At 36.4% G+C, this 12233-nt stretch overlaps 1 protein-coding gene across 6 annotated transcripts in view; it reads left to right on the top strand.

The window, feature by feature from the left end:
• CHD2 (chromodomain helicase DNA binding protein 2) overlaps positions 1–12233 on the top strand; it is a 122559-nt gene that overhangs the window by 28803 nt on the left and 81523 nt on the right. For 5 of the 6 annotated variants that reach the window (XR_011968861.1, XR_011968859.1, XM_072617362.1 and 2 more), the window contains exons 4-9: positions 1531–1617; positions 2398–2459; positions 6536–6658; positions 8010–8159; positions 10192–10325; positions 11536–11761. Coding sequence is in view for 4 of the 6 variants with exons in the window: in XM_072617362.1 (XP_072473463.1) it covers positions 1531–1617; positions 2398–2459; positions 6536–6658; positions 8010–8159; positions 10192–10325; positions 11536–11761 (782 nt within the window). In the remaining 2 variants the exon portion in view is untranslated. The remainder of the gene's footprint in view (positions 1–1530; positions 1618–2397; positions 2460–6535; positions 6659–8009; positions 8160–10191; positions 10326–11535; positions 11762–12233) is intronic. The other variant, XM_072617370.1, reaches the window with a different exon arrangement.

The following is a 12233-nucleotide window of genomic DNA, read 5'->3' as shown; positions in this document are numbered from 1 at the left end:
TCATGTCACTTAGAAAAGGAGGGAAATCAGCAAGAGAAGCAGGTTTGATTGGAAAAATAATTTCATTTTATTTTTTTATTTATTTTTAGTTTTCAACATTCACTTCCATAAGCTATTAAGTTCATTTTTGATATGACACTACTTGCATGATCTTGGGCAAGTCACTTCCCTAGACCTCAGCTTCAACATCTGTAAAATGAGTGGTTGGACTAGATAGCCCTGGAAGTTCCTTCCCACTCTAGGTCCATGACTCCACTCTTATAAAAAGTATACGAAGGAGGCTCAATGTGATGGAAGGTCCTGGGAGGCAGTTGGAGTTGTGACCTTTGGGCTTGGGTGTGATAGATCTGAGCAATCTGTGCAGCTTAAGGTTTTTAAGTCATCCGTGAGAAGGTGGTCCTGGGGAGTAAAAAAGATTGTCAAAGGAAGTGTGAAAAAAGCAGAGTCCAAAGATAGAACCTTGGAGATGCCAAAATTAAAGTGTAGGGAAGAGAGAATTGTTAGAAGTGAAAGACACCTATGAACCTGAACTAGGCGGGATGGCTCAGGGAAAAGTAAAAGAGGAGTGGAAGTGGAGGCAGGGAGCTTTTTAAAAAATTTGGCTGAGAAAGGATGGAGATATATAGGATATTAATATCTTGAGAGGAAGGAATATCAGGGCCAAGGAAGGGGATATGTTTGTAGGCATCAGGGAAGTATATGGGGAGAGAATGAAGATTGGAGAGAGGATGGGTAAATCACTTAAACTTTTTGAGTCTCAAATTCCTTTTCTATTAAATGAAGACAGTAATAGAAATACCTTCCTCATAGGGTTATTGTAAGGCTCAGATCAAAGTATCTTACAAATTTTAAAGGGCTATATTAGTGTCAGTTATTTTATTGTTATTAAAAATGCACTGTATGTAGCCTTAGAGCCATTTACAAGTCCTACTTCTGACCCACACTAGCTGTATGCCAATGAGATCTGCTTCAATTCAGAATTTTCACATTGGGAATTCCTTATGTCAAAGAAATGGCCAGTTTGAACTAACCTTCCCCCATCACCCACCTCTTCTATTACATTCCTCTTAATTATATAAATAGACCAGCAGGAAAATGCAAATGCATAGTATTTCTGTGTGTGTGTATATATGTGTATAAAATTTGTTCCTGGAGTTGAGGATAGCCACATTATAATGTCAAACAATTTTCTATATACCCTTTTTGACACTGAGGAATTTTTATTGAAGAAGTCTTAAAGAAAAGGAAAGTAGAGGTATCATTTGAGCGATATTCATGTGGACAGCATATTTGAAGCTGCTTGTGAACTGTGGAAGAAAAGAAGTGCTCAAAACCCATGTCTCTGAACTTACTACTAGGTGATCCAGTTTCTCATAGTTTAAAAATATGTTGCTTTAATAATAGTCTTAACATTCGCAAATAAATGAACCTAACAAAACCCAAATGATTCATAGTATAGTTATTGAAAGTTCTAAAAACAAGATGTTAAATGGAGTGAAGCAGCTTCTCTAAGAGTCTCTTATTTTTCAGATGTGGGAAGAGTATCCTGATGTGTATGGGGTTAGGAGGTCAAATCGAAGTCGACAAGAACCATCTAGATTTAATATTAAAGAAGAGGTAAGAAAATGAGAGGGGAAGTGTAAGGTAGTACTTCCCACACTGTGTTCTGTGGCACCCTGTGTAGTCTGTGCACTGTGAATAGGGATTTGGGGAGGGGGAGTGGAAATGTAAGAGAGGTTTTGTCAGTTTATTTTAAGGCCCAAGATATTCTGTAACCAAATGAGGAAACACTGTTCTAAGGCAGTATTAGACCTGAAACTTTTTTCTTGTTTGGCATGCCATCTTCCATCCAGTTCTATAGAATAGAGCTGGTGGTTGTTTAAGCATCTTTGAGTATAGAGTTTCTTTTACATAATTGTTGTGGCACAGTACTGTTTGCATGTAAATTATAAGAAAATGCCATTCAGTTATTAGGAAATTAATGAGTCATAGTCTTTCATATACTTTGTAGTATAATAACATTAAACAGATCCTTAGAACCTTCTGTGCTGTTTTAAATTCCAAGTTACTTATATTAACCTGTTTACTGGAAAACATCTGAGAGAAAAATGTCATGTGTCTCTAAATATTTCCGTAGTAGTACTGCTAGCTAACTACTATAGAAGAGAAGAAATGAAATGGCCAAGTTACATTTTGATTTTGATGAACCTCCCCCCCTCTAGAGAAATGCTGAGGTTTTTCTTCTGGCCAGTCTCTCATACTGAAGGTGGTATATGGACTCGGTTCCTAATCCCAAAGTTAGAGTGTCATTTATAAGGACCACAAATTAAAAAAAAAAACAACTTACCTACTTTATTTTTTCTCTCTCTTCCCTTTTTTACATTGTCTTCATTGAAGGCAAGTAGTGGTTCTGAGTGTGGGAGCCCAAAAGGAAGAGGCCAGAGGATACTGAAAAAACAGTAAGTCTAAATGTCCAGTAGTTCTCACACGTGTTTGTGTGTGTGTGTGTGTGTGCGCACGCACGTGTGTGTGTGTGTGTGTGTGTGTGTGTGTGTGTGCAGTACATGTTTAGAAACATTGCTATGCCGCAAGTTCTAGTCTCTGCTGAGTATCTCATCCTAATGTCTGGAGGCCATATAAGCAAATTCTTGGACTGCAGTTTGAGACAACTTAACTTGTTTTGTGTTTGCTACTTCTTTTTCTTAAACACTACCAAGCCCGTCAGATAAAACATATAATAATTTGTCACAGATTTAAATAAGCCTATGTCTAAGAAGAGTGGAAATGAACCAGTCTTGCTAGTGTCATTTTATGGAAGATCCATAAATAAAATTTTTGCAAGTTAAGATTAGTACTTCCCATTTACTATAATGAAATTATACTTGTGATTCAATCTTATTCTCTTTTCTGGGCATAACCCTTCTCCTGAATCTTTGATCTTATACTATTTATGAATATTTTAAGAAATAACTGAATTCCTCTTATACTGGCAGTCTTCCCAAAATAATTGAATTGGGAATATTTAATATTACCCTACCCAGAATCAATTCAATTTTCCCATGCTTCAAATATTTCTCCAAAGATAGAAGAATTGTACTCTCATCTCTAACATTAAGTAGGTATTTTTGTATGTTGGAAGTATTAGCAAGCCTTTGTCCTAATCTAGGCATTTCGTAGCCATCTGGTCACATGGCTTTATGGAGTTTGTGCTTTCTCTGTTGATTGTATCAAGATGCAGGAGGTTTTTGCCTCATGCCTGCTTCCAAAGCACAAAGTTTAATTTCTCTGTGATTCACTTAAGACTGAGAATAGAAGAGATGCCTCTCACTTTCTCATGGTTCAGCCACCCACATGCTGCTCCCTGTAGGGGCAGGATCTGAATGAGATAATGCCTGTCAGTCTTCCCTCCTTTAGTCTATATTTGGATGATAGTTTCCCATTAAGTTCAGCAATTAGGTGCTACCCAGAGGGTGGATTGTAAAATCATTTTATGTGGCATCTTGGCATGGTATAATAAGGCAACCAGAAAAGCTGATGTACTTTTAGGCTGCAGTTAGGGAGGCACAAGGTCTGAAAAGAGACAGGTCCTACTTCCACTTTGCCTTGGTCAGACCACTTGTGAAGTAAATGTGCTCAATGCTGGTAGATACCATATTTTATAAGGGATATTGATGGGCTGCCTGGGAATAAGCTTAAAGGAGTTTTTTTTTTCTTAAGTACTTAGAGGCAGCGTGTGAAATGGACAGAGAAATGACTTCAGAGCTAGGGAGAGCTGGGTTTAGGTCCCACTTCTGAAACATACTGACCGTGTAAACTGGCCAAATCAGTTAACCTCTTGATGCTCTGTACAACTCTCAAAGACTAAGCAACAGACAGGGTAACAACGTGGAGTAGCAGAGGAAATATTTTATTATTTGGGGGTTCGCCATATCAGTGAAACTACCCCTATCCCTAACAGGAACTGTACAGCAACATAATGTTCACTTCTGAAGGCCTGCAGACACTGTAGACGTGTTCAGAGTTAAAGTTACTTTTAAAAGTGGGTTCTCCTTTAAAGAATGTCCATTTCAGCTAACAGTTCAACTTCTGTATATAAGGTTATGAGTAAGTTGAAACATGGAATAGTATAGAATTGTGTACAAGTAGTATAAAGAATATAAGAGAGATGAATTACTGGAAAAAGAGCTGAGTAGGGAGCTGGTCATTTATTAAAAGTAAGACTGTTTGAAGGATGGCCTTGGCCTCACATTCCACTGATAGCCACACTTCGAGTGACCTAGGGGAAAGCCCCTGTCACATGCTTATGCATAGGATTTATGGGACAACCTTGACAAGGGTCAGACAGGGACTCAGGTTAGGTAAACATAAATGGATTGCCAGCTTCTTCTGATGGAGAGAATTATCCACATTGATGAGATCACAGATTCGTCAAAATAATCAAGTATGATGCTATGTTCTGGGGAATCAAAGGTAAAAACACACGAGTCTCTTCCTACAGCCTGGATAAAGATGTATAATGGGTCCTAGAGCACCCTCAGTATATAGTACTGGAGAAGAGAAGGAAGTCTAAACTACAAGTCAGAAAAATCTAGGTTTTCCCCAATAGAAAAATGGTTAAAGGATAAGAAGAGGTAGCTTTCAAAAGAAAAAACTGCAAACTGTCATCTGTGTGAAAGAATGGCCCAGATTGTTAATAATAAGAGAAATGGGAATATAAAAAACTCTGAGATTTTTCTTCCCTGTTTTCATATGGACAAAAATGACAAATGAAAATGATTTTAGAGAGTTTGTGGGAAGACAGAAACACTAATGTCCTTTGGAATTAATGCAGCTGAATGTTGGAGAAGCTATAGGAAGATAGGAGCAATAATGTACCTGTGGATTAATTGGTATTTTAGAAGGCAGTTTGGAATTGTATAAGAAAAATCATTAAACTGAACCTACCCATTGACCCAGGGGTATCACTACTAGACAACCCAAATGAACTGAGAAACAGAGGAGAAAGTCTCATGTGTGCAGAAATTTAGCAGCACTTTTATGCTAACAAAAATTGGAATCAAATGTCGATTGATTAGGGAATGGCCAAATAATTGTAGTGTGTGAATGTAGTGGAATATTATTGTTCATAAGATTTGGCTTCAAAGAATTCAAGAATTCTAGAAGACTTGTATGAATTAGGTTGAGGAAAGTAAGCAGAACTCAGAGAAAACTTCATACTATGACTTCTATGATATAGAGGAAAACAATATTGAAATATTTCAGAACTGATTAATTCAACTGGTGGATTTTAATGTTAGCTGTCAGAGAGGTGGTTGACAGTTAATAGTATGGAATAGGGCATATGTTGTCAGAAACAACAAACGGCGTATTGGTTGTGTAAATCTCGTTCTTTATGCTGGATTGAAGTGTAGTGGGGTAGGGATGGGGTGAGAGCATGGGACTGGAAAGTGACAGCAATAGTTTATGAAAAATCAGTAAAACATTTTTTAAAAGATCTGCTAAGAAGATAGTAGTCAGGGAAGACTTCATGAAGAAATAGCCTGACACAGTACTTGAGTACTTCAGAAATCACAACATTGTGTACATAGGAGGGTTTAATTGGAAGAACATCTAACTGATGCAAACATTATCGGTTATACTCTGGACTTTGAAAATAAAATTGGATTGTTGATTTTTTGAGGACAATGCCCATCTAGTTTATAATCTTAGTTCTGCAATTCTGAGCAAGTCAGTTAACCTATTGGAGTCTTTTTTTATTTGTAAAATGAGAATTATACCATCTAGTTCACAGTATTTGTTGTGAGGATCAAATATGGTCATGTAGTGAAAGTCCTTTATTAACTACAAAGTAGTATATGTAAAAATGTATTGAATCAGCATCATTATATACATGTAATATAGCATCTAAAGAATCAGGTATTACTTATAGTGCTTTATAGTTAATAAAGCTAATATGGCTAATTAACTATATAGCACCATATATTTATTGTTTGCTCTTGCTTATGGGTATGTAGTGCTTCATAGTTTTAAAGACTTCAGAGATCTTTGTTTTTAGTTTTATCATCGCCTACTTCTCTGACCCTCACCAAGTCTCTTAGCTCCAATGTCATTTTATGTAAAATGAGAGGGTTATATGAGGTGGCTTATGAAAAATAACCTTGAAAAATTCCAATTAAAAAACTTCCCTTGATTTTTAGTTTGAAATTGAATTCTTTGAAAAATCAGGAATTTTTTTTCTTGAGTGGTTAGTAGTGGGTTTTACCATACTGATCGTGTAAAAGATGTGAGAAATTTAATACCAAAAAAACAGTTTTATAATGTACCTATTAAAAATACAGGTCTATAATAATTTGTTTAGGAAACTACAGATACAGAAATTAACCAGAGTCAAATTTAGTCCTTAAATTGAATTCTCTTTTCAGCAAATTTCTGCAGATCAGAACTTGTTTCATTAGCTTTCTATGTGTTCTTTCTGGATCAACTGAGTTGACATTCTCTAGTACAAATTCTTTAATTTTTTTGCTGTTGATCACAGAGAAAAATGGAAAAAGGAGGCGTCTGAGGAAGAGGATGAGGAAGATGAGCAAGAACAAGGCACTAGTGCGGAGAGTGAACCAGAGCAGAAAAAGGTGAAAGCCAGACGGCCTGTCCTAAGGAGGTGAGGGATTCTTGCCTTGGAGGCTTTTATGGTTGCATATATTGTATACATTGTTGGTTGGTCTCTAACAGAAACAAAAAGGATTACCATGGACAAGGCAAATGTTAGAATTGTTTCTCATGAGAAAGAATAAAAGACTATTGCTTGAGTTATTTAAAAATATAATGGGCAAAATTCTAGGGAACGTTCAGACTATTTGCTACCTTAGTGATTTTAGTTCAGAATTCAAGATATATGCTATAGCCTAAGCTGAGTTCAGGGTATGGGGCTTCTTGCAGAGGTGGTGGGGATTACAGGGTGTAGGAATAGAAATGAGGTTAAAGCCCTCTGATGCTGATTTCACATATTTAACCTGCAGCTGGACTATTTGGGACATGACCACATTTGATCCTCACAATAAATACTGTGAACTAGACAGGCACTTCCTAGCCAAATGTATTTTCTTAAATATTCCGTTTTACTTGCTTTTAAAAAAAATGTGAGCATTTCCTGGTATATTATGGTAGTTGTTTATTCATACCTTAGTGTTACTTTAATGAGACTGTTAGAACATCTGAAGTGGTGTTATTAAATACACAAATAAGTGGAATTTTGATTAGTCAAGATAAAGTTGACAGGGATGTGTGTGAGTTTTTGGAATGAGAGGGTAAGCCAACTTCGCTGCAGGGTGTGAGTGAGAGGAAAAGCAAAGGCCAGAAGATAGAAAGGCTCCTAGTAAACTTTATCTACTTTGTAATAACATTGTCTAGGCTCCCAGAACAATCTATATATTACCGAAAATCATCTTCTGTGCCACCTTAGTTGTGGGTAAGGTTGCTTGCTGAAGTTTGAGTTAAGGATAGCAGATCTAGTTTACAAGACCATACAGTTTATCTTCCTTCAATTCAATTTAGCCTGGTATACAACTCCTCGAGTTCATCTAGTCTGGTGACTTCCTCTTCCAAATATCCATCCATCTTAGTCGGAATTGGAAGGGGGTGATAACAAGGTTGCTCCTGGGAACTTGTCTTCACCTTATTTGTATTTCCTCTTCTTTCTTCTCTTCCTCCTTGTCCTTCCCTATTACGATGTGCTGTGTTGGTCGATTTCCTCATGGTACTTCAGAAGCTGTATCACCTCTCAGTCCTCAAACAGAGATTATTCTGTACTATAGGGAATAAAATTACATGACTCTATTTTTCTATATTTTGTTTCTGAAAAAGTGCAACATGCCTGTGAAACCATTTCATCAAGACTGGGAATTTTACTTGTTGAAGTTTTTAATCTTCCTTGGTGAAAATACTGGCATTGGTGTATTTTTATTTACTTATGTACATATGTACATATTATTATTATTATTAACTCCTTTTAGAGCAGTGCCTAAAACCAGTGTTAAAAAGCAACATAAGCCACAGCGTGGAAAAAGAAGAAAGAAACAAGATTCTTCTGATGATGATGATGACGATGATGACGACGAAACTCCAAAAAGGCAGACTCGTCGCAGAGCTGCCAAAAACGTCAGGTACATGTGACCTAGGAGATGGTGCTCAGTCATGCCAGTGATGACCCAGTTGAATCAAAGAGGGTGCCTACTGAGAAAAGACTCCGTTAGTTTTCCAGAGAGAATAATGTTGTTTCATGGCCAGAGAATACTTCTCTGACATTGGCCAGTCACCTTGCGTATGTGCTGTGTAGTTTATAAAAGGAATACAAAGAATAAAGGTGTATATGTTGGCGCACAGTTGGGTTTAATCTACCCAAATGAAATCAAAGCCTACATCCTATTGATAGTAATATCACCTTCTCACACACACACACACACACACACACACACACACACACACACACTCACACACTCTCATGAAAGCTTTTATTAACTGCTTTGAATTGCTATGTGACTCACAAATAGTGTTATATTTTTGCTTACCTATCATAAAATGTAGATGTTTTTACCACCTCTAAAAAGTGTCAGGAAGCAAAATTAACCAATGCTGTTTTTATTGTTACCGTATCTTTGGAAGAAAGCAGAGAATGCGTAAATGCGAAACAGAACCTTGCAGATAGCAAATATCATTTTAAGCAAGATCTGAGAATTGTGTTCTGCTGTTTTTTGATATTCACTAGTGGCTGTAGAATAGCATTAATTAACATGAAGAATGAACCAATGCCTTACCATCTTATTGCACACAACATTCAGTTTAGCTTGTGTACATAAAATGTTGTCATCATATATTGTTAATGTGTGGTAGGATAGTCTTAATCTTTATGAGGACCAAAAAATGCATCATGTTAGGTCCTCCACTGAGGAGTCATTTAGCCTGATAATCTTGTTATCGATAAATCGTTAGTAGAAATACTATTTATGGAATACTTTTGTATTCCGAATGACATTTTTTTTGGTTTTTGTATTTTATGTAAATATATTTAATTTGTTTTTGTGCATTCTTGCTAGCTGTTTGGTTTGGAAATGGAACATTTGAAGTTGAATTCTTGTCATTTTTTTGTAGCTACTAGTATCTTTTGGATAGTGTAATTGCAGCTGTATCAAGTGAAGGAACATTTTCAAGTCACTTAGGGAATGTGACTGAAGTCACATAGCTGCTTAGGAAGTAGTGTTACTGCATTCTGCTGCAGGCATACAAAGAATAAACTTTGGACCCAAAGAATGACTAGTGAGTGATTCCTTCATGCTCTGATTTTGCTTTACGTATGTGTATATATACATATGTAGTTTAAAATTTTTCATTTGTTATTTATTTTTAACATTCTTTTTAAATTTTGAGTTGTGGATTCTTGCCTTCCCTCTCCCAGCCCTCTTTCACTCACTGAAACGGCAAGCAACATGATATCAATTATAAATTATACATGTGAAATCTTGTAAGGCATATTTTCATATTAGCCATATCACAAAAAAAAGCAAGAAAATCATACTTCAGTTTGCACTCAAGAGTTTGTCAGTTCTCTTTCTGGCAACGGATGGCATTTTTTCCATCGTGAGTCCTTTGGAATTGATTTGAATCACTGTATTGGTCAGAGTAGCCAAATCTTTCACAGTTGATCATCATTACAACATTGCTGGTACCATGCACAATGATTTCCTGGTTCTTCCCTCTTCACTTTGCATTGGGTTATATAAATCTTGCCATGTTTTTTCTAAAACAAAACCATTCTCTTGTCGTATCTGTAACACAATAGTACTCTACAATCACAGTTTGTTCAGCCATTCCCCAATTGATGAGCATCCCCTCAATTTCCAATTCTTTACCTCCACAAAAAGAGCTGCTGTAGAAATTGTTATACATGTAGGTCCTTCTCCTTTTTCTTTGATCTCTTAGGGTACAGACCTAGTAGTGATACTGCAGGATCAATGCTCCGATTTTAAGTAATGCATTGAGATTATGTATTTTAAGTCCTCCGCAAGCTTCAGCGCCCTATATGGTACACTGACTTATATTAATATTAATATGATTCTTCTCTGTGGTGTGTGTGAATGGTGGCTAGCTGGCAAAAAAAGATAAATGTTTTCAGCTTAATCAACCTTGTTTCTAATTCAGTTATAAAGAAGATGATGATTTTGAAACTGACTCTGATGATCTCATTGAAATGACTGGAGAAGGAGTTGAAGAACAGCATGATAATAGTGAGACAATTGAAAAGGTCATGGATGCGCGATTTGGAAAAAAAGGTGGTATGTATCCTGAAGACTAGATTGCTTCTCATCAGCGTGATTAGTGAGGTGGAAATTTTTACATAGAGTTGAAATTGAGATACGTGTGTCAGTCCTGTTATTTATAGTGATCATTAAAACTTGCTACCATTCTCCAACCCTTGTTTCTGTGCTAATGTATTACTTCTCAGGTGATAACTGAAATGATCAAAATAAATTTAGATTAAGCATTAATATGGTGGGGGCAGAAGGAAAAATGCCATTTAAGTTTATATATCTTTTTGAGATTAAAAATTGAGGTAAGTAGAAGTAACATTCTACTGGTATCTGCAGAACATTGCATAGCAGAAATATTGATTCAGTAATACTGAATTTTGGGAGGCAGCATAGTGTAGTAAGATCATTGCAGCTGAGAATCAGTAGATGGGAGCTTGTACCTGCTTTTTACTTTACCACGAACTATTAAGTCATATCTTTTCTTTGGAACTCAGTTTCCTTATAAGTCTTTAAAGTCTTTTTAGCTCTAAAGTTCAGTGATTATATGATATAATCCACATTATGGTTGTTTCTTGCTGGGTCTTAGTCCTACAAAAGCATCTTTAAAAAAAATATTAATTATTTTAAAAAATTTCCTCCGGTAATATGTAAAGCTAATTTTTAACATTCACTTTTAAAACTTTGAGTTCCAAATTCTCCCCCTTTCTTTCTCCCTCCCTTCCCCCCACTGAGAAGGCAAGCAGTTTAATACAGGTTATACATGTGTAGTCATGCAAAACACGTCCGTAATGTCATGTGCAAAAGCATTTTAATAGGATATTCATCTGCCCTGTTAAATGCATAATAGGGACTTATTTCATGTATCCATTGAAAAATCCAACTTGATTGTTTTAAAGTTTCACCAAGGGGATATTTAGTTCATTAGACTTTTCTGTGGAGTGAAATCCAACCCAAAGCCCAGAAGGTTCCTTTCTTTTTTTTTTACCTATATGTTCTCATCTGAGAAGCTGAGTCAGCCAATTGAGAACATTAGAATGTCTTGTTGTTTTAAGAATAAATGACTTCATTTCTCATGATTAGTGAGAGACCAGTTCTTTACACTCATAAAGTTATCTCTGTGGTTTTTCCCGAGAGAGTCTTTAGAAAACTGTCTGCCTATTCAAATGGTTGTTGTAGTGTTTGACTTAACAGCTACCATACTGTAGTAGGGTTTTTAATGAAATGCTTCTTACAGCCACTGGAGCTTCCACCACTGTTTATGCAACTGAAGCTAATGGCAACCCTAGTGCTGACTTTGACCCTGAAAAGGATGAGGGAGAACTTCAATACCTTATTAAATGGAAGGGCTGGTCCTATATCCACAGCACATGGGAGAGTGAGGAATCACTGCTGCAGCAGAAAGTGAAGGGGATGAAGAAACTGGAAAACTTTAAGAAAAAAGAGGATGAAATCAAACAATGGTATGGTTTACTTCATGTAATAAAAAAGTAGAAGTTGTGTAGACTTGAGGTGGAGGGGGTTGTAGACAGGCCATGGAGAGGATTTTTTTTTTTTTAATTAAAGAATGAGACTTTGCAGCTTTTTAGGAACTGAAGTATTGCCTTCATCCTAAAATGGCGCTGGATACAGCTGCATTTCTCTTAAGAGATACAGCCTGTATTAACTCTGTTTTTCATGAGTAATCTGATATTTACATTTTATAGAACTGTAGAGGTCACAGAACTGATGATTGTCGTAATCACCAGGTTGTGAAATGAGCAGTTTATGGAGCTCTGTGGGTTGGCCTCTACTCCCTGTCCTAAGAAAACAGTATGTTAAAAAGGTGGTAGTTCTTTTTATTGACTTTGTTGTCTGTGTAAATATAAATGAGAACAGAGAAGAACTACAGCATACGTATAGACCTGAACTGAGTCATAAGTGAACTAGAACCCT

This window comes from Notamacropus eugenii, chromosome 1 (assembly GCF_028372415.1).
Source record: "Notamacropus eugenii isolate mMacEug1 chromosome 1, mMacEug1.pri_v2, whole genome shotgun sequence".
In the NCBI taxonomy this organism is placed as follows: domain Eukaryota; kingdom Metazoa; phylum Chordata; class Mammalia; order Diprotodontia; family Macropodidae; genus Notamacropus; species Notamacropus eugenii.
This window is presented reverse-complemented; position numbering and strand designations above follow the sequence as displayed.